Genomic DNA, 18,951 nt, shown 5'->3' on the forward strand with positions numbered 1-18,951 from the left:
CTGTTGCGCGGAAGAGGCTTTATCACCGCACTATTCTATGCCTGCAGACGTGTTGCGAGGGGACCCTACTGTAGGACAGACACAGAAAATACTCGTGTCAGTTTCCATCAACGCGTCAGCTGTAAGCATGACACTGATCTCAGTGTTTGAATAGCATCAATGTATTTGAGCAGGATTGAGAACATGTAGAGGTAGCAAGCAGTAAATGATAATACGCGGAGGAAGTCGTGTTACCGCCGAGCACGCCCATTGGACCATTACTCTCACCGCCCAAGAAGTTTGTCATGGCAGAATTTCACAAAATTTCTGGGGATTCAAGTTCAAGTTGCGCCCAAAAACACTGAACAGCCCGTCAACAGCAACTCAACCCAAACCTCTACAAACACAGACATATTCCAATTACAATAGCTGGGCAAACATGTCGAACCTACCAGAAGACGTTGGCTCAATCTTTGAGGAGCTCGGTGATCTGGAGAGGGAATTCGCAGACGTTGAACTCGATGCTCGTACGGTTGCCATGCAAACAATTCCTCGCTGGACTCTTGCGCTAACAGACCACTCATAGTCCGAAGAAAAGAGCACTCGCTCAAACCCCTATACGCAAAGCGCAAGACCCTCCTCGAAGGGCTTCCCGACTTCTGGCCCACGGTCCTGGGCAATGGCCCGGAGGAAATCCAGCAATTCTTCTATCCTGCCGACCTTGAACTGGTCTCATGCATCAAATCCTTCACAGTAGAGCGGTATCAGATCAAGTCGGAAACAGAAGGCGAGCCCCGCAGTCTGCGCTTCACCATCGAATTCGACGAGAATGAGATCATCGAGGACACAAAGTTGGTGAAGGACTTCGAGTACAAGCCACGTGAGGACGGTCCAGGCAGCCTGGTGTCAAAGCCTGTCGCGATCAAGTGGAAGGGAAAGAAGAAGGATGTGACACATGGTCTTCTCGACGCTGCAGTTGAGCTTCAGGCCGCAGAGGAAGCCCTCAAGCTGAAGGATGGCAAGTCGGAGGTGGAGATCGTTGATCGTGAAGCACTCTGGCAGCATGAGAAGCTGCGGGAGAAGATGGTCAAGCTTGACGAAGATGAAGAGCTTGAACCCAGCTTCTTCAACTGGTTTGGTTTCCGTGGCGCTGTCGATGCGCCCAAAGCACCAAAGAAGGCTGCAGAGAATGGTTCGAACGGCGCCGAAGAGGAGGATGACGAAGATGATGATGACGAGTTCGACCAAATGCTGGAAGTCGAGATCTTTCCTGCTGGTGAAGAAATCGCAATCACCCTGGCTGAAGAGCTTTGGCCCGATGCCATGGATTATTTCATGTCTGCCCAAGACGAAGCGCCGGACTTCGATGACCTCGACGAAGAAGACGAGGACGAGGATGATGATGCTCCAGAACTGGTGATCTCCGAGGACGTGCTTGCCGAGAAGGTGCTCGAAGAGCAGTCAAGGCCCAGCAAGCGACAGCGCAAGGCTTAGGCTTGCCTTTTGTCTGGAAGATGTTGACACCATGTACCATAATCGCTTGCTTCAGAATAGGATAATCTGTGGTGATAGATAAATCATCCGCAGGGCTCTCTCTTTCGCTTTTGCCTTGTCTTTTCCTTTTTAGAGGACGTTCCTCATCCTCAAATGACAATAACCAGAATCAACAGGATGATCAAAACGACGATCAGCACAGCAATGCAGCAACTGCTGACGCTGTCCTCGTTCTTCCTGATGACTTCGCCCACCTTCTTGACACCAACGTTGAGTTTCCCACCCACGCGATCTGCGAGCGTGTCTACCTCGTCCAGCATATGTCCTTGCTCTTCAAGCTCTCGGCCCATGTCTTCGGCCTGACCACGTAGTACGCCCACTGACTGGAACACACCGTCAAGTTGCTCATCTTGCTCGGCCATGATCGTAGCCTGCTGCTGGGCCTCAAATTCTCCGTACGGATCATCGTCCATATTGGCATCATCTTGGAATGAGGCGTGTTGGGGTTGCTTTCCAGCAGGTCCCGCGATATGCGTGTCGGACGTGACATCTTCCAACTCACGGCGCATGCCCTCGACTTCGTCGCCCACATCTTTGACAAACTGCCTCCGACGTTGCACTTCTGCTACATCAAGGCCAAAACGATAAGGATCTGATTCGACGGCAGATACCGCCTCGAGGAGGTCTGCGAGGTCACTAGTAAGGGTTTCGAGGTTGGAGCGTAATTCGGTACGCGACTGCTGCAACTCGGGCGATGTGGCAGATGTCGAGAGTGTACGGATGCGCAGGTATGAGGAGAAGAGGTGCCGTGTGGCTTGGAGGGTCGACTGGACATCTCTAGAGAGCGATGAACCATGTTAGCCTTCTTCTCTTCCTGTGTGGGTAATCCTCCTGTCGTGAAAGGGTACTTACGTTTGGACTTCGAGGAAGGGGTCCTCGGATTGAGGAAACGCCATTGTATGGTTCCCTCAACGGGCGGTAGTCTCTTCTTTGATATAATCAGCCCATAAGGCATTCATATGGAGTCGTTATTGCATTATTGGTTTTGTCTCGACAGCGGGATGCATGAATATGAAGCGTGATCAACATCGACCTCTGGCACGACGGGTCGGAAAGTTATTGGCCGAGTCGCCGCGAGGCTAAACACCCTAATACTATGGCAAGGCTGTGCAGGCGCCAGCAAACATATCTATAGGTATACTGCAACAAGCAACAACAATGCCATTGCAAGGCTTGCTTTTGTACATTCAGCTCTACTGAGGATGCTTCTCGCATTCAGATGATGGCTTCCTCAGACATGAAACGTCTGGCGTAATCGACCGTGGACTGACAACGAGTCTTAGGTTGCCTCTTTTTTAGTTCCTCCCTGAAGTTCTTCATACATCAATTGACCTCGTCTCGACTTGCCATCCGACACGGTGGTAAGCTTTTCGAGGGCTTCTTTGACTTTTGCATCGATCGTCTTGCGGTGCGTTGCCAGGTCTTTTCCAAGCGGAGACTTCTTGATCGAGTCCAGACTCAAAGCCATCTTGATGGCATTCTGCAGTGGTAACAATGTTTCGAGTTCACTGTTCTTCTCTGCACGAACCCGCACATCCTCATTGGCCCTTGCCGGTATTTCTCTTGCATAGCCTACATTAGTGGCCTCGTTGCTGAGGTATAGCATTCTTGTTGCATAGTTGACGGCATGGTCGACGCTGCCGTCAGCGTTGAGTGCCTTAGCAGCAGCAATCTCAGTCAAGACACTTATGACCAGCGCATCTTTCCTTGGGTCTTCTTCATCCTGCTGGAGCTTTCCCGCACCATGTAACTCATTTTCAAGCATTCGTGCGATCTTCTCCGCTCGCCGCGCCGCACTCTCCAGCTCAGGACCTGTGAACTTGTGCTGTGCCGCACGAGTGTGAAGACCCAACATCAATTCTCTTGCCACACCTTTCTTTTTCAGGGTGAAACCGGTCTCTTCTGCTTTTTCGGCGCATGTAAGGATGATGCGCTCTTTCCCGACTTCACAGGCCTTGCGCGTAATCTTCTCGTAGAAGTAAAATGGAAGGTCGTACTTCGACATACGCAACCCGGTAAGAAAAGGAGCCAGGTTATTCCAGGCTGCATCTTCATTCGTCGAGCCCAATTCGTGCAGAAGTTGTATGATGGACTCCCGTTTGTTCGGTTTGTCGTAGAAATTCGCGGGCTGGAGCTTGATCTCTTCATCATCATCCATGGTCACTGTGACACCAGGGTCGTTCGTCAACGTCTGATGCCGCGAGGGTTTGTAGATGAGGCGCCTGTGGTGCTCCTGAAGGGCGGCAGGGACGAAGACTTTCTCGCGCCATGACAGGAGTAGACCATCTAGCTCTGCACGACTTGTCGGGTTGAAAGAAGGTACCACTGTGGGCTGGGTAAGCATCTGCGCACGTTGTAGCATAGAGAGTCAAGTACCTTTTTGAGTGGCCGGAGTGCTACTGAATGAGCGGGAGATCTTTGATGCATTTCGCAAGCTGTGTCGGCAACTTCTGCAGACATAGATGAGAGGCTGTGCGGATTGTGCCATGGTTCGTGCGCGCAACTTCTACGCCCGATCGTAGTGCTTTCGAAAGAATGTCGTTTGAACGCACTTGGATCTCAATGTTAACCATCGCTAAGTCAGAAAATCTTCGGCGCTGTATCCCGGGTCTCCGACTAGCACGTGATGTCGCGTTTCTGTGACTTCTTCGAAACGCGTCGATCCACGTGGATTCATTTAGAAACCATGAATATATCTTTGCGCGACAGTGATCCTGGCCTTGGGTTTCCTGATTCCTGTTTCACAACTCCTAGGTAAGCCTCCATGTAGAACCTCGAGGAATCTAGCAGAAACTGGCACACACATTGGTTATAATGGCATCATGACCGTAGCCTGCAGCGTGAAGCCTTCTGTTATGCAACTCACAGCCATAGCCTAGTATTGAGCAGCCTTTCCCTTTGACATTACCTGATCCCCTTTACAGGCGTGATGTCGTCGTATACTTATTACCAGGACGGCATGAGCGGAACGGACGCCATGCCTCATCATGTCCCTTGGACAGCAGGGCAACCATATCGAGGTCCTGCTGACTTCGTAAGGTTCGATGCTCCTCGTTACCAAGCTTACCCAGTACCCTATCAAGCTGCCACAGCAGACCCAGTAGGCCGCATGAACATGACGCAGATGACAACCGTGCCAGCAGCCCATAATTGGGTCACAATGAAACGACAACGTGAACCCGAGCACGACGAAGGCTACACCAACACCAAGAAGCCCCGGAACCCTTCAAGGAGAGATCTGGAGTTCGACTGGGATCGAACTCAACTGCGAGACCCTCGTCTGACCCCATGTCGAATGCTACCTCCTCGGCGGGACGAAAAGGACCTCACGGAGGAAGAAAAGGCGTTCTTCAAAGGTCCAACACCCGAATGGCTGAAAGGAAAAACACGATTGAGTCGGGCAGACAAAGACAAGATCTTTGAGGAAGAAATCCGCAACATTATCGCTCACTCATCTCACGAGAAATATGTCTGTTACGACAAGGGTCCCAATGGCTCGCCGACATATGATCAGAGCGGCTTTCAGTTCGACTACTTCAGAGTAGCCGAGTGGATGAAACCTATGAGGGTCAACAAGAACAGAGCCCAGAGGGTCAGAAAACAGGAGAGACACTTTAAGAAGCACGCGGACGATCTGGACAGGATAAATGCTCTGTTTTTCCTAGATGGGCAAGGGCCCAGCAAAGGCGAGAATAACTATGTTGAGTTACTCATCAAGGACAAAGTCTCCAAAGATCTGGGTATACCTTTCCACCACATTGGTGTTGCCGAAGTGGAAGAGTGGGCAAGAAGAGGCTTCCCCAAGCAAGATCCTAGAGCATATGTAGCTGCGACTATGACGGAGGAGGAGAAGAAAAGGCTTCTGTTTTTGCTGCGCGGAGCAAGTCTGAGAAAGTGAATGAATTGGTAACGTTGCTATGCTCTACCTTCAATCAGCGGCAATGCCATCGCGTCGCTTTTCGATATCGGGGACCGCTGCCTATCGGAGCTTATTTGGGTCTCAGGATTGACCATGTGTGCCGTGCCCCAATCTTCAGAACTAGTTGTCATCAATACCAGCTTTCCATAGCTCATTCTCTTCCTGAAGAAGTATGTTTTGTTGGTCCGCAAGCTCACGTTCCTGCATACAAGTCTCTTGTTTTTAGCGTCTCTCCACGGCTTCGAGACCGTCGGACGTGATCAGGAATTTGACCGACTGCACTTGCTGTCAGCCGTCTGCTCAAATTGCGCAAGGAAAGTACTCACCTCCTCATAGATTCTGTAATAGCGGTCGCTCATCCATTGCACGTGAACACTCATGTAGATGGCACACTCGTGGGACTTTTGCTTCATGTATGCCCTCAGATCCCAAATCCCGAGCATGCTTGCCGGATACGAGAATTCATTGTCTCTCGTACCATCGAGAAACGCTTGATCGGCGCCGGGTTCTTGCAGTCTCCTCCACTCGTCTGTCTCAATGTCGTCCATGTCAGCCTGGTACTTGTACTTCGTGATGTCGTATTTGATCTCGATCGTTGTAACCTCAGGAAAGTGCTTGAGCAAATCCAGATCCTGCTCCCAGGTGGATGCATCGAACACCCTCCCACTGATTGCCCTGCCACTGAAGCCCGCCATCTTGAGATCGGTGACGCGAATCTGGAGCCAGGCGAAACTTTCTGAGCACAGTCTCTCCATTGCTTGCCAACCGTAGTCCTCGTGGAAATCAACATGAAGATGGCCGTTGAATGCGTCTTTGCGCAAGAGGTGCGTGTCATCACGGAGTTTCTTGCAGGCCAACTCGACGGAGTAACTGGTGGTACGGAATACAAAGTACTTCTGTAAGCCGTGCTGTCTGTAATCGCGTGCATAGTTGCTGTTGTCGACGATGTAGACAGAGGCTCCGTACTTTTCGACGTACAGATGCTTATAGATTCTGTCCTGAATCTCTTGCGGCAGATCAAACAGACGGAAAGTGGGTGTCGGCGGCGTAACACTCCAGTTACCAGTGTGCTCTACAGTCCATTCGTTCTCAGCCTGAGGGCCTTCGATCGCGCTTGTTGTTCCGTGTTGGCCGAACCCACCCCGACCATGCCGGCCTCGACCGCGACCCCAAGCTTGACGTGGCCGAAGCTCTGGATGAGCCTTCCAGCAATTGCTTTCAAGGTGACCAAACTTTCCGCAGGAAGGGTAGGTACACTTAGGACGTTGGCGTCGGGAACCATGGCTCTCGCCACCCCTGCCATTGCTGCCGGTTGTATTACCAGCTCGTGCTTGAGCCCTGCCCTCTCCAGGCATCTTGTCAGAAGTCTTTCGTCAGATCGTGGCGTGTGAGAGATCGAAGTCTGGAAGTCGTTTTGCAAGATCCGCCGACGGCGGAGATCTTCTGTTATTGGCTTGGATGCAAGGCAGTGTCTGTTGAGTTAGGACTTCGAAGGTGTGAAAGGAGTCGCAGGAGATAAAATAAATATGATGAATATACTAGGTTTTCAAATTCACCAGTCCAGAAAGTGACTGCTGGGTGACATCTTGCTCATAAAAATGCGACCGGCTTCATATCACTTCCCTTCGGGCCGGCTGTGACCTTGAACAGCCGCTCAGTGACATTGTTCTGATAAGAACCTCAGTACATTTGCATTGACACAGGCAGTTGAAGCAAGCCTTTGATCAGTCTTGGACAAGTGACGATACGGACAATATCTGGAGAGCATGCACTTAAATACCCTGCAAAACACTGTTTGTCATGCTTATTTGAAGCGGATAAGAGCACTGATCAACCACAAACAGAACCTTTTCCATTTCCGAACATCATCGAGGTGCGATGACCCTATGACTGCCTCCGTGAAGGGAGTCCGGGATGCTGTGAGTGCCGAAAGAACGCCATCGCACACTTACCTTCATTGCGCATAAGGAGGGATGACCACAGACTTCACAAGAGAACAATTTCTCTTACTGTCATGCTTGCTCTCAATCGCGCCTCTGCAGTTCTTACAGGTAGGTACTGGTTTGATGTTTGAAGTTGATGCAAGCAAAAAGAGGTCAATCGTCTTCAACGGAGCAAGGCTGTACCCAAAAGCGGCACGCTCCGTCATCCATTTTTAGCCTAGTCCAGCCTGCGCACATCGCATCCTAAGCCTCGTCGTGCATTGAAGCTTCAAAGTACAAGATCTAGTTCTCCCACAGCCACAAGAGACCACCATCTCATGATGTCTCAAAAAGTCACATCCCGCATATCATCATGTTGTTGGCGGTCTCTTCTCTCCGAGTTCCGCCCACAACAACCCCTCCGTCGCACACTGGTGACCCTCCAACGAGGTCCCGTCGAAAAACTCGCAATCCCCGAATCCCTCCCACAACAGTACTGGCCACAACTCTCCCCACGATTCAGGCCGAATCTTAGTAAGCACCTGTCTCTCCCTGTGTTCAACCATTCTGACACGCAACAGGTAAAGACGAGATTAAAGTCCACGATGCACCCACCTCGGAAGCAGAATCCTGCAAAGACCCCATCGCGATAATTGATCAAAGACAACTACGTCTACTCGACCCCACAGGCTTACGAGCAAGACTCTTCGACAAGACAAACAAAGACCGTGCGATGGTCGGCGATGTCCTTCTCGTCACATTCAAGACCGGCGACCCTGTCTCCGGCACGATACTGTCAATCAAGGGCTCCGGCCCGCATACCTCGGTTCTGCTACGAAACCACTTGACGGGTGTTGGAATGGAGATGAGCGTCAAAGTGCACAGTCCGCTCGTGCAGAGTATGGAAGTGGCGCAACGGACGCCCAAGAGGAAGAGGCGTGCTAGATTGTATTACCTGCGCAAACCGGAGCACGATCCGGGCAGTGTGCAAAAGGTGGTGGATCAGTATTTGAGGCAGAGAGCGATGTTGACTGGTGGGAAACGGACGACGCAGCACTCTGGGCCGAGGACGAAGAGGGGGAAGAGATGAGGATAATGTTCCTGGATGTGTTTAATAACATGTATTTCCGTACGAGCGTGAAAATCATGGTATCCTCATTGGCGGATGGGTTATTTCAGCTTGAGCGCCATTGTGGCAGCGCCGTTACGCTGATGCGCATACTTCCACGATACTGTAAGATCACGGTGCAGTCGCGCAAAATAGCTAATGGCTAGATCGGTCATAGCACGGGAGAAAGAGTGCTACAATGATGGCCGAGCCTGCGTCGAGAATCAGCGTCCTACGACAGTGGGACCTGCATACCAGCAGCGGAGGGCGAGTACTAGGAAGAAGAGGAGGACTGGAGAAATCAGAATCTTGAATCTATTTTCAGAACGTCCATTTCATGAGGCGTATCTTTACTTTTCTTCTTCATGATGAAGCTGCTCTCGAGTCAGTATCTCAGAGCTTATGGCAACAGCAAAGTGTGATCGTCATCAATTTGGCCATCGATGTCGAGGGTGATCTTCCCACCGACAACCGCAGGTCCTTTGACCGTTATCTAAATTGTGTCAGCAATGGTCTCGTTTATTTTTAAAGAGAATGAAGAACAAAACATACCGGTCCCTTCGGATTATGAGAGCCCATGCCATCCTCCTCGCCGTTGAGATTGACCTCGACCGAGCTCAGCGGTGCGCCCACACACACTCGAGCCCCCTTATCGCGGTAATCAAGGATATTCGTCTGCGCAATGGCCCCGGCCACGAACGGCGTGGTCAAAGCATATCCAACCCGCGCATGGAGATGAGTGCGCAGGCTGTGCAGCGCCGACGAGGGCAAGCGAATCTGCGGGGCGGGCGCTGCGGGCTGTGGAATGAGCAAGACGCGCAGTTTCGGCAGGGCAGATTGTCCCCCACTTTTGGAAGGTAGGTTGCCGTTCTCAAGAGTGCGGCTGGACATGTATTTCGAGATCGTCGAGGGCAGGACCGTGGCGGGATTGTACAGGTATGTTTGGACGGTTGGTGGTGCTGAAATCACGATCGTTGGATTACTCGGGGAGGCGGCGGATACGAGGTCGACATTGTCGCCGGCGACGGAGTTCAAGGCCACAGATGCATTGGCGTAGAGCGCGCCAAGCGTCCAGCAGAGTGTGTAACTGTCCGTGAGGCTTGTGGTTGGGTGCAGTATGTCGGACGGTGATATTTTGTATGCCCGTGCCAGAGTAGCAGTCAGTGCGGCGGTGCCGGAGATGAGGTTCTGTGGTTGTTAGAACTAGCTTGACCTAGATGAGATATGACATCCTTACCTCGGACGTGTATTTGACCAGGTCGAATGTACCATTAGGAGCTTCGCAGAAGATAGACACTGGCGGTACCTTGGAGTCTTTGTCCAGAGGTAGGACTTCAGCGTTGGTCCCACGTTTGTTCTTCTCTACCAGTCCCTGCCACGAATTGATGGTGAAGCCTTTCGGAGCATCATCAGACCAGTCCATGTGCTGACTGCCAGGCTTGGTGACCCAAATGACGTCCTTCAAGGCTTTGTTGGCCGAGGGCAGGCTGTCAAGGTTCAAAACACCAGCCTCGGCGATAACATGATCTGCGGAAGTCTTTGCGAGGAGGGAGTTGATTTTGTCTTGCGGAAGACCATATGGAAGGAGGACCGTCGAGAAGCCGTAGAACGAGCCAGCTGTACCATGCACGTTAAGATACAGAACACAAACATCACAGAATGCTTCAACGTACCGAAGATGACGGACAGCAGCTCTACCGAATTCGAAAGGCACACAGCGACTGACTGTCCGTTGTTGCGCTTCACATACTGGCCAATGACGTTGATAGCAAGGGTAAGATCGTCAAATTGATGCTCCACGACTTTCTCACTTCCCAAGATAGTCAGGATCTTGCCTTTCTCTCCTGTAGGAGTACCATCCTCCATGGCGGCGCCACGAACAGCAGCCCTCCAAATATCCCGGAGATCGCCTGGTCGGCCTGAGCTCCATCGTGGAGCACCGGGGTCTTTAACCCCCAGACCAGCACGGAGAGGGTAACCATGAGGGATGTCAACAGCTCGGTAGACGGCAGACTCACCCTGATGGCGGATTGGTGCTATTTGTGCTTGCCTGGCCAACAGGAATGGATGTGTGTCAGGTTCCGTGCTAGTAAGCAGCGGATAGGTGAGAAAGACGACCAAAAGGACAATGAGGAGTGTGGTGTAGATGTTCCATGACGAAAAGAATTCGGCTATGGCAGCATCGAGTCTTTCGGCTGTGCCCGTCGTTGACATGATGTCTTTCTGTCGTGTCTGCAGATTGTCACAGCGAGAGAGATGGCAGTCTCACTAGAGGGTTGTAGTATTGAAGTCGTCTGGGCACGGAAGAACTCAAGGCGGAACCTCGTCGAACTCGATGGCCGAACGGCAATGTCACGTGGAAAATTGGCCCGAGATAGCCCGCCGCTTTTACGGTCAGTACTACATTACACGAACGTAAGCAGAAGGATGATCATATATAGGTCGATGGGAATGGTTTGTGGGGATTTGCAACCGTGATTTGTCAATCGTTTTTATCTGTGTCTCGTACTTGAATGACTGATTGTACATCTCGAATGGCTCCCGATAAATACAATACTAGAGTGGTCCCAGCAGCCTTCCGTCCTGGGTCAAAAGGCCCCTCGGTCATCCACGGCTTTTATGAACACCTGGCCGACAAGATCTCAACCCCTGCAGCATTTCGGAGGTTTCCATGAGCTGTGAATGATGTGCACTGAAAGGTAATCTGATCATGACGCCCCAAATGTTCAGGTCCCCGAGTCCAGCTCGTGATGTTGGGAATGTAAAAACAATGGTTTGTTTCGAAACCTTCGATAGCGCCAAACTGAGCAACCCGTCCTAGTCTTTAACAAGGGTCTCATTGAGAGTGTCGGCGATTCCTGGACTGCAGGAAACACCGGCAGGCATTTGGATGACAGCCGACCAAGACCCTGACGCACATCTCTGAAATTTGCTTCCGTCTGCGCTACATGCCCAAGCACCTTCATCGCTGCACAGCCCAGACATGGCACCGGCAGAGCCAGATACTGAGCTGCTGGAGCTGACGACTGAGGTCGCTGGTGTAGTGGCTGCGGAAGTTGTCGAAACGGGAACGATTTGGACACTGGTGGCTGACAAGGTTGTTGCCGCGGCTGAAGAACCAGCAAATGTTGGTGAAGAGGCAGATGTTGCAGAGGTCGCAACTGCAGTCTCTGTCATGGATCCGGTCACAGGTCCAGTGGCGGTAGGTGTTTGCGGAGCATTGTTGCCGGTTGCGGCGGCGCAAGACAAAGTAGTGTAAGGTCCGGTCCCAGCGCTTTGAACGACCGAGCCTGGGTTTGGATAAACATAGTCGAAGTCCTCGTAAGTGACGCAATTATTGATGCCAATTAGATTGGCGACAAACAAATTTGGGAACGAAGTGTCGCGCTTCTCGATCGGAGCCGGGGCATACCTCTTCTTCTTGGGCGCGATAATAGTTGCTGGTCCACACTGCGAAACGTCAGTAAGCTGTATCGGTAAGAACAGGGGCAATGCGAAAGGCAGTGCCGTTGAAGGCAGTGCACTGCCTTTCAGGGAGAAAAATACTTACATTCATGTAATATTCACGGTTGCCCACGCGATTGACCCAGCTCCACGCGATGGTATATTGGCCCGGCGAGATACCTTCTGGAATGGTGAAGTTAAAAACTGAGGCCATACCAACTGCGGCGCCATTGCTATCATCTCCCAAGTTGCCAGTGAAGTTGGTCGGACAACCACCTTCGATACTTTTTATCACGCTCCATTGGGTATCTTTGCTAGGTTGAAGATCGGTCGTCAAACTCACTTGGCAGGAGCCGCCTCCGTGAGCGGCTTCTCCCATGAACGACAGGTCATAAGTAGAACCCACTGCCATGATGTTCTCGGCGCCTTCCAAGTCGTAGACCCCGGGTCGGAGCTTGCAAGGGAAGTCGCTACCGTCCGGGGCGAGATTTGAATTGTTGAGAGTGGATTTGCCATAGGGAGTTGGGGTGAGCATTATCATATGGGCGTTGACCGAGGTGGCAAGGACTAGAAAGACAGCCGTAACCATCATGCTGATTGAGGAGACCATGTTGAATCTGGTGGTGTATTCGTGTTGTGTAATAACGCAGAACGTTGTACTGCTATTCAGCTGGAGAAATTGAGATGTGTAGTGGTAGAGTTGAATCTTTGCGGATGGAGCCTCTGAAAGAGAAGAAGCAGATCTGTAGCCAGAAATAATCCTGGCGGCAGCGAAGCGGGACGGCTAAGTACAAAGAAGTACCACTTCGAAGTCACTTATTGTTCGTAATGACAAAGCAGTAGAGCCAACGAATAGTGACACTGGTGACAATAGACAAAGGGTCCTAGGTGGTGAGGCAGAACTATCGGATGAATGACTGCCTACCGGATGGCCATTGCAAACAAAGGACAGATACTTGACTGGGATCGATATGAACACCAACGAATGTATTGTCAGCGCCAGGGAAACCACAAAGAGTGTGAATAAGAAAGAAACGAACGATCGGCTAACCCGCCACAGTTGTGAGGTGAGTGGTCAATGAGTGAGTGACGGTATGAAATGAGTGCAAGCCTTGAAAGATGGTCTGAAGCATTCTGGCATGCTTCTATATAGATCTTTGCAGTGGTTAGCATTCGCCGGCAGGTCCGAGGGAGGGCGTGAAGTGTCGAGCTGTTTGGACAATAGTAAGCAAGGGATATGTGGAACATGGCATTCTATTGACATCAATACGATCGTCTTGAGGCGAGGTAGTACCATTCCTCGAATAGCAATCGTTGCGGACCACAGTCGCTAGCCACCCCGAAGCTCTGGTCATTGAGTCGAGCAAGAGATCTGGTCTCGCTTACTCCGTAGAGTGAGCTGGAAGCGATCGCCGAGCTTGGACCCCAGGATGATGGAAGCGTGGCTGTGCAGCGGGTTCCAGGTCAGAAAAGGCTGGGGTAAGAAGGAGAACCCATGGCTTGGAATTTGAGGATAGGTCGACAGTGGAGAGTACCAAGAGGTCAAAGGGTTGAACAATGAAAAGAAGGGAAGGTTGGCAAAGAAAGAATGCTGTCGTTGACAGCTTCAGGGGCATAAATACCTAGTGCACTCCCTTAGGACCAATCAATAGGCGCGTATGCCAATACCTAGAATCATGCGCGGAGAAATGTTGTTCCCTAAGGTGTTCAGCTCCTTGCTCCCCATCCACCCATGAATTCCTGAAACATGAAACACCAGTTCTGGCGCCCTGCTCGAGATTGCTTGTACATCATAGAGTGCATCCCCTACGCACAATCCGCAGTCCTCTAAACTAGGACAACTTAAAGACCTCAAACCCGGCCATGCTATGCCGTGCTGCTGCGCGCTCTCCACTTGATGGCTGGGAAGGTAGGGTCAGCAGACACCAGACAAGTGACTCGCCTATGACATGACTATGAAGCGACGGCAGGCTTGTCAGTAGTATCCGCCGACAACGATGGCCGCGCTATGCTCTTGGAACACATCGGACCTACGGAATACAATCGTGGGCGAAGCAGCCGGACCAAAATGAAGAGGTTAGTCATGGTCACTTCTCGTCGTTTTTGACTGCGCAACAGGAGCTTCCAGGTGGTCATCTCGTGCGCTGATGGTGCCACAAGGTTGTAGCCAGAACTGGTCATTCGAAACCTTTTAACGAGCGTGCTCAAGCCTCGCTCGGGTACTGCAGATCAAGCTTGCATATCGTGATGGCTTGCTCAAAAATGGCGCACTTCAAGATGGCAGGTTACTCGCAGACAACAGCAACTCATAGCTTTGAGATGTCGCTTCGACTCGCTATTTCTGTCGCCTCTACAAAGGCTGCATTGCAGAGCAGGAGCACTGCTCCCTATGTCTGCTGGTCTTTCCCAACGCGTGTTGCCCTTTACACACAGATGAGGAATGCCAGAGGATCTCTCGATTGGATGGACCAGCGCATGGCGCAACAAGGCCTTCGCCGGAAGCCCTCAGCCAGAGGCTGCCATCATTCTCTTAAGGTTACAATAGCTCGTCAACATACAATCCTCATGACCTGCATATGCATGAATGCCTACAGTCGTAGCTCTGCCAATGTACACATACCCAATCCCCATACCCAGTCATCAGTCATCATAATGTCCCGGCCGTGGCGCGCCACTCATAAAAGCATCGACGATATTCGCAAAGACCTCGACCTCATTGCCCTTATCCCCCGGCAGGAAAGAATGCCAAGTAACCTGCCCTCCCTCGACCATCAATGGCGACGCATACGGCGCCTTGTCCGGCCCCAATGAATCCCATAACCGTTCCTGAACAGCCATCAGCACACCAACCTACCCAGAGCCCATCCGGATGAACACCCAGACTTACCAATTGTAACCAAAGCTTATGATTGACCTCCCTTGAAAGCAGCATCGTCTCCGGGTCAAAGTACGGCAAAGTAGACAGCCCAAGCCTCTTCGCCTGATGACTGAGATTCGTCCACGTCGTTTCGCACCATACTAGCTTTTTGTTATCGTTCTTGAATGAAGTCGGAGCGGGCTTGTTGGTGCGCCGGGACGCGGAGGCGATGATTGATGCCGCGTCTTTCTTTTCCCTTGTAGTAGACATGGTAGTTTGCTTTCCACTCAAGACAGCAAATATGGTTTCAAGAGGGCAGACGAAACAGGTATAAGAAGTTCAAGTTCATAAATTGATTTGGTAGTCTGAACGGGATGGCCGGCTTCGTGTACACGTTCGAGACATTTTGAGGATGCGCATATGATCCACCGTACCTATATTTGCGGGCTCGCATAGCGGTCAACAACGCAATCTTTGACGGTCGTGATGGGTTTCTGGTGACTCTCTTTTCCCCGGATGAGAACTACTCAGGAAGTCTACAAGAAACCGAGAGACGGAGGAGATTTTAATTTCACATTGCAAGCTCATTTTATTCACTCATGTATCATCAGCTAGGTTACAAAGCCCGTTTGCCCGCGATATCGATCTCCAGCTCCTTTGCGGCAGAATCTACTGCTTTCGTTCTGATCATGATTCAATCATGATTCTCAGTGCCCCAGGCACTTCCGTGTCTGCACATTTGCCAGGATTATTTCCAAGCCAGCCTGGTTTGTGTCTGGATACCCAAGGGGACATCACTTTGGTCAGCTATACCAAGCTATATCAGCCTTAGAACAGATTCTGTCGGGCTTTGTGGCCATGCTTGTGCAGATGACGTTTGCGGACGCCTCCTGTAGGTTCCACTCCCTCAAAGCTAGTGACGGTAACAACTTCTTCGACCAATATCATTTCAATAATTGTGTTGCCGCTCACATATGAAGTTGTCATCGTAGTGAACGAGTCAGGTTGAACAATTGTGGTAGATGCCAACACATCGAAAGAGCTTTGTGAGGTCGATGAGGTCAATGCTGTAGGTCCAGGGGTCGGAATTGGAGGCGACGGCAGTGTGGTGCTATTTGGCATTGCTGCAGATGGCTGGACTGAAGGTGCGTTTGCTGGGAACGTGGCAGACTGAGGACCGGATTGGATGGGGATGTTGCCAGGAAGTGTCTGGATATAGTTGATCGCCTCATTCTGCAGAGCTTCTGGCATGTCCAGCTTGCATTCTGTAGCATTTCCCTCATCCTGAAGAATGAAAATGGGGCAATCTTCTTGCAAGCCGCTACTGTTGAGACCGGTGCAGACGGTGCTGTCGATAGCTTCTTGAAGCACACCTTCATTCCAACCGCAGATGAAGTCACCATGATAGCCATAACCAGTAGGGTCACCATTGGAGAACACAAACTGTCCGTCAATGTTGTTGAACAAGTTCGTCTGGTAGATGGTTTCGTAGAACAAGACTGGAAGTCGAACAGGATAATCATCAGGACACCAACCATATTTGACCTCGTTTGGGTATGCAATATGGGTACTGTGATTGGCGCTGTCTAGATCTTGTCCATTCCAACAGGATGGAAACATCAACTCGGCACGGATCCCATCGGTACAGGTGGAGTCAAGGAAAGTTTTATTGCGCAGGTAGTGGTAATCCAAGGCGCCTTCGTTTGGGGGTTGATCATAATGCAAACAGTTGAAGCCGAGCGCCTTCTCCATGAGTGACTGCTGGGTGGTATCGCTCCAATCCCAGGTTGACATCGGTGGATCTGGTTCTGGTCCGTAAAAAGTGCGCTTAGTCGAGCTGCCAGCAATCATACGGAAGTTTTGGGGGAACGCGGTAACGTTTGAGCCGTCGCCATAGGGTCCTTCAGTGAAGTAGTACCTGGATTGTGTCAGAATTGAGGGATTGCCACAACAAAAATATTAACATACACAGTCATGCCGCCTGAGGTTGGAACCATTTCGAAGGTGCCATTGGAGTACTGGAAGTACATGCGTGGAGCCCAATATGCCGAATGGTCTTGTGTGATGGAGCAGCTTGAGCAATTTGAGTCCAAGAGTTCGTCAAGGGTGGGATCGAAACCGAGGTCTGTGCTAAGGTGTTAGCAAACGAGCACAGGGTTTTGCAGAGTCAGAACTTACTAGAAGCGCCAAAAGTGACATGGAGATGCTGCGATGGCTGACCTGGAGAGACTATAGGATCGATGCGACCGTTGGCGAGTTCACCGAAGCAGAGATGACGGAAGAAGGCTTGAGCTGGAAGAATGTAGAGGGACAATGCGAGAAGTTTCATGACCGGCATGACGAGGTGACCTTTGAGCTTTGCTCGGGTATTCATCCTGTCGCGCGAGAGGTGTTGTAGACGTTTGTGACTTTGTATGAACTTGTATGTGCTTTAGTCGTCGTCCTGCGAGAGTTTTGTGTAGGTATTGGTTTGTTTGATAAAGAGTTGTGGTGTTGGAAAGGGTGTGGAAGTGGTAAAGACCGAATGGATGAAGGGACCAAATGAGTGTCGAGATGGCTGGATAAAGGAGTGTGTTGGTGTTGACGATGAAATGCGAGTATTGTGAGAGTTGGTGGATGGGAAGATTGGAAGAGAAGAACTGTGATGCAGTCAGTAAACATCCTCCTGTCCGCAAATGGCGGTCGCCTACCGCGAAATATAGTGGTTGGGGATGTATTTTCTTGTTGTTCAGATCGTCCCGTGCGGTGCGGTACATATATGGTGCCTCGGTTGGCCTCAGATGGTCGTTCGATCTGCGTCTGCTTCAAGTGAAGCCAACAGGCTGCAATTCCTTCACCGGGTTTTTGGGTCCGGTATAAAGAAGTTGCAGCTTCTTTGTCGGTCCAGCTTGCCGCTGAGGAGAACTATTTTCAGACCTTCTCTCGCCGTCTCTTTCCCGTTGCTTGACTGATTGGAACCAGTATCTTCACCAAGACGTTCCTCTTTCTCCTACAATGCGTTACTGTCTGATCCTCTTAAGGAGCTGTGCACCGCCACTCAATCAATTGAGAATGCCGTACCGGACGGACGAAATAGGTTTGCTCAACGACTGTCAGGAAATTCACGTTCGTTATCCTCTGCTCACAAAGTGCTAGGCACAATTGCTCTTCCCAACGGTCGACCATCCGAGACGGACAACCGCAGCGTCACTGCTCCCTGGTCTGATCAGCCTGCTCGAAAACCCCGACCCTGTTTTGCAAGCAGTGCAATTGCTGTCTACGATCAAGAAAACATGAGGTTCAGCGAAAGAGCTCAATGGATGTGAATCTGACAGTCCGATTTGGCGTTCTGCAACACATAGCGAGAGGAGCTGCTCATTTAATCCGCAAAGTTCAAAGCAAGCGTGCATAAGAGACAATAGAAAGGACACTGAACGCACAAAGATCCACAAGCTCCCTCTACTCATCTTACACTTGTGATCAGCTGTTTGCGCAGCGTCCTTACCATGGCCAGGCTCACATCCTGTAGCCGTTGCAGAACCATGGTTCAACCTGGCTGGAATCTCAATCCCTGCTGGCCGCCTCCTGTGTTTGTGATCAAGCGGCAATTTCAGAAGAGGTCTTGCATGAAATCTACCAGGAAATTTCTTTGTTGTTGCACGTGTGGTATGGCCTTTCTTTGTCATCATTTCTGCATGCTTCCGTCTCCTAATTTCCGGCAGAGGTTCAGAACCCTTGTCATCCATGCGCAAACACCATCGATTGGCACAGTGAAGCCGGAGGACTTGTCACAGCTCTGACCAGAGTGCTTACTCAAGCTCCCATTCGCGGCTATCACGGCCAGGGCATGCATAGAAGTTGAAATGAGAGCATCTCTTGTGCAACTCCGTCGTCGTCTTTCTGGAAGACCGGATGTATCTTGTGAACAGGCCGAACCATGATTGCAAATGGCGTTAGTCACACCTTTCAGTCTCTTGAGGTCAGACAGCAATGAGACGACCGATGTTGATTATGACTTTGAAGATGAGCAAAAGCAAACGTCATTCACAGCCAGGGGTGAGTCGATTCATTTTAAGCCCTTGCCAAGCTTGCTCATGCAGGGACCGTTAGGGAGGCAAGGGGCGTGGCAGGCCTGCCTGAGATGAACAATCTTCCGGGACAGCGAAATTACAACCCTGGTACTTCAGCC

General features: G+C 51.0%; 10 protein-coding genes across 10 annotated transcripts; 3 read left to right on the forward strand and 7 right to left on the reverse strand.

Annotated features, from left to right (window-relative positions):
* Positions 1–418: 418 nt before the first annotated feature.
* EDD37DRAFT_650229 (uncharacterized protein) lies at positions 419–1,473 on the forward strand (the record flags this gene model as incomplete). Its single annotated transcript, XM_062818223.1, has 2 exons — positions 419–506; positions 566–1,473. The coding sequence occupies 2 exons, from the start codon at positions 419–421 to the stop codon at positions 1,471–1,473; spliced, it is 996 nt and encodes a 331-aa protein (XP_062670236.1).
* A 37-nt stretch (positions 1,474–1,510) lies between these two features.
* EDD37DRAFT_409343 (t-SNARE) lies at positions 1,511–2,921 on the reverse strand. The gene is made up of 2 exons (XM_062812433.1): positions 2,386–2,921; positions 1,511–2,310 (listed from the first exon to the last, which is right to left on the reverse strand). The coding sequence occupies exons 1-2, from the start codon at positions 2,427–2,429 to the stop codon at positions 1,623–1,625; spliced, it is 732 nt and encodes a 243-aa protein (XP_062670237.1). The 5' UTR covers positions 2,430–2,921; the 3' UTR covers positions 1,511–1,622.
* Positions 2,546–4,234, reverse strand: EDD37DRAFT_630831 (uncharacterized protein). The gene is made up of 2 exons (XM_062816606.1): positions 3,910–4,234; positions 2,546–3,858 (listed from the first exon to the last, which is right to left on the reverse strand). The coding sequence occupies exons 1-2, from the start codon at positions 4,019–4,021 to the stop codon at positions 2,813–2,815; spliced, it is 1,158 nt and encodes a 385-aa protein (XP_062670238.1). The 5' UTR covers positions 4,022–4,234; the 3' UTR covers positions 2,546–2,812.
* Positions 4,235–4,510: 276 nt separating this feature from the next.
* Positions 4,511–5,431, forward strand: EDD37DRAFT_650232 (uncharacterized protein; the record flags this gene model as incomplete). Its single annotated transcript, XM_062818224.1, has 1 exon — positions 4,511–5,431. The coding sequence occupies one exon, from the start codon at positions 4,511–4,513 to the stop codon at positions 5,429–5,431; it is 921 nt and encodes a 306-aa protein (XP_062670239.1).
* Positions 5,432–5,484: 53 nt separating this feature from the next.
* On the reverse strand, positions 5,485–6,807 carry EDD37DRAFT_681251 (uncharacterized protein; the record flags this gene model as incomplete). The annotated part of the gene is made up of 1 exon (XM_062819747.1): positions 5,485–6,807. One exon carries the CDS (start codon positions 6,805–6,807, stop codon positions 5,713–5,715), a length of 1,095 nt encoding a protein of 364 aa, XP_062670240.1. The 3' UTR covers positions 5,485–5,712.
* A 908-nt stretch (positions 6,808–7,715) lies between these two features.
* EDD37DRAFT_650234 (translation protein SH3-like domain-containing protein) lies at positions 7,716–8,464 on the forward strand (the record flags this gene model as incomplete). Its single annotated transcript, XM_062818225.1, has 2 exons — positions 7,716–7,908; positions 7,956–8,464. 2 exons carry the CDS (start codon positions 7,716–7,718, stop codon positions 8,462–8,464), a joined length of 702 nt encoding a protein of 233 aa, XP_062670241.1.
* Positions 8,465–8,882: 418 nt separating this feature from the next.
* EDD37DRAFT_650235 (uncharacterized protein) lies at positions 8,883–10,696 on the reverse strand (the record flags this gene model as incomplete). The annotated part of the gene is made up of 4 exons (XM_062818226.1): positions 8,883–8,975; positions 9,035–9,670; positions 9,720–10,099; positions 10,156–10,696. The coding sequence occupies 4 exons, from the start codon at positions 10,694–10,696 to the stop codon at positions 8,883–8,885; spliced, it is 1,650 nt and encodes a 549-aa protein (XP_062670242.1).
* Positions 10,697–11,155: 459 nt separating this feature from the next.
* On the reverse strand, positions 11,156–12,892 carry EDD37DRAFT_409869 (DNA-directed RNA polymerase). Its single transcript, XM_062812434.1, has 2 exons — positions 12,033–12,892; positions 11,156–11,932 (listed from the first exon to the last, which is right to left on the reverse strand). The coding sequence occupies exons 1-2, from the start codon at positions 12,534–12,536 to the stop codon at positions 11,300–11,302; spliced, it is 1,137 nt and encodes a 378-aa protein (XP_062670243.1). The 5' UTR covers positions 12,537–12,892; the 3' UTR covers positions 11,156–11,299.
* Positions 12,893–14,535: 1,643 nt separating this feature from the next.
* EDD37DRAFT_630843 (uncharacterized protein) lies at positions 14,536–14,733 on the reverse strand (the record flags this gene model as incomplete). Its single annotated transcript, XM_062816607.1, has 1 exon — positions 14,536–14,733. A coding segment is annotated over one exon (152 nt), but the record flags the coding sequence as incomplete, so codon positions are not given.
* Positions 14,734–15,491: 758 nt separating this feature from the next.
* Positions 15,492–17,300, reverse strand: EDD37DRAFT_409928 (WSC domain-containing protein). Its single transcript, XM_062812436.1, has 3 exons — positions 16,962–17,300; positions 16,752–16,908; positions 15,492–16,701 (listed from the first exon to the last, which is right to left on the reverse strand). Exons 1-3 carry the CDS (start codon positions 17,155–17,157, stop codon positions 15,612–15,614), a joined length of 1,443 nt encoding a protein of 480 aa, XP_062670245.1. The 5' UTR covers positions 17,158–17,300; the 3' UTR covers positions 15,492–15,611.
* Positions 17,301–18,951: the final 1,651 nt, after the last annotated feature.

Source organism: Exophiala viscosa (assembly GCF_022695815.1).
Source record: "Exophiala viscosa unplaced genomic scaffold EDD37scaffold_5, whole genome shotgun sequence".
Lineage (NCBI taxonomy): Eukaryota > Fungi > Ascomycota > Eurotiomycetes > Chaetothyriales > Herpotrichiellaceae > Exophiala > Exophiala viscosa.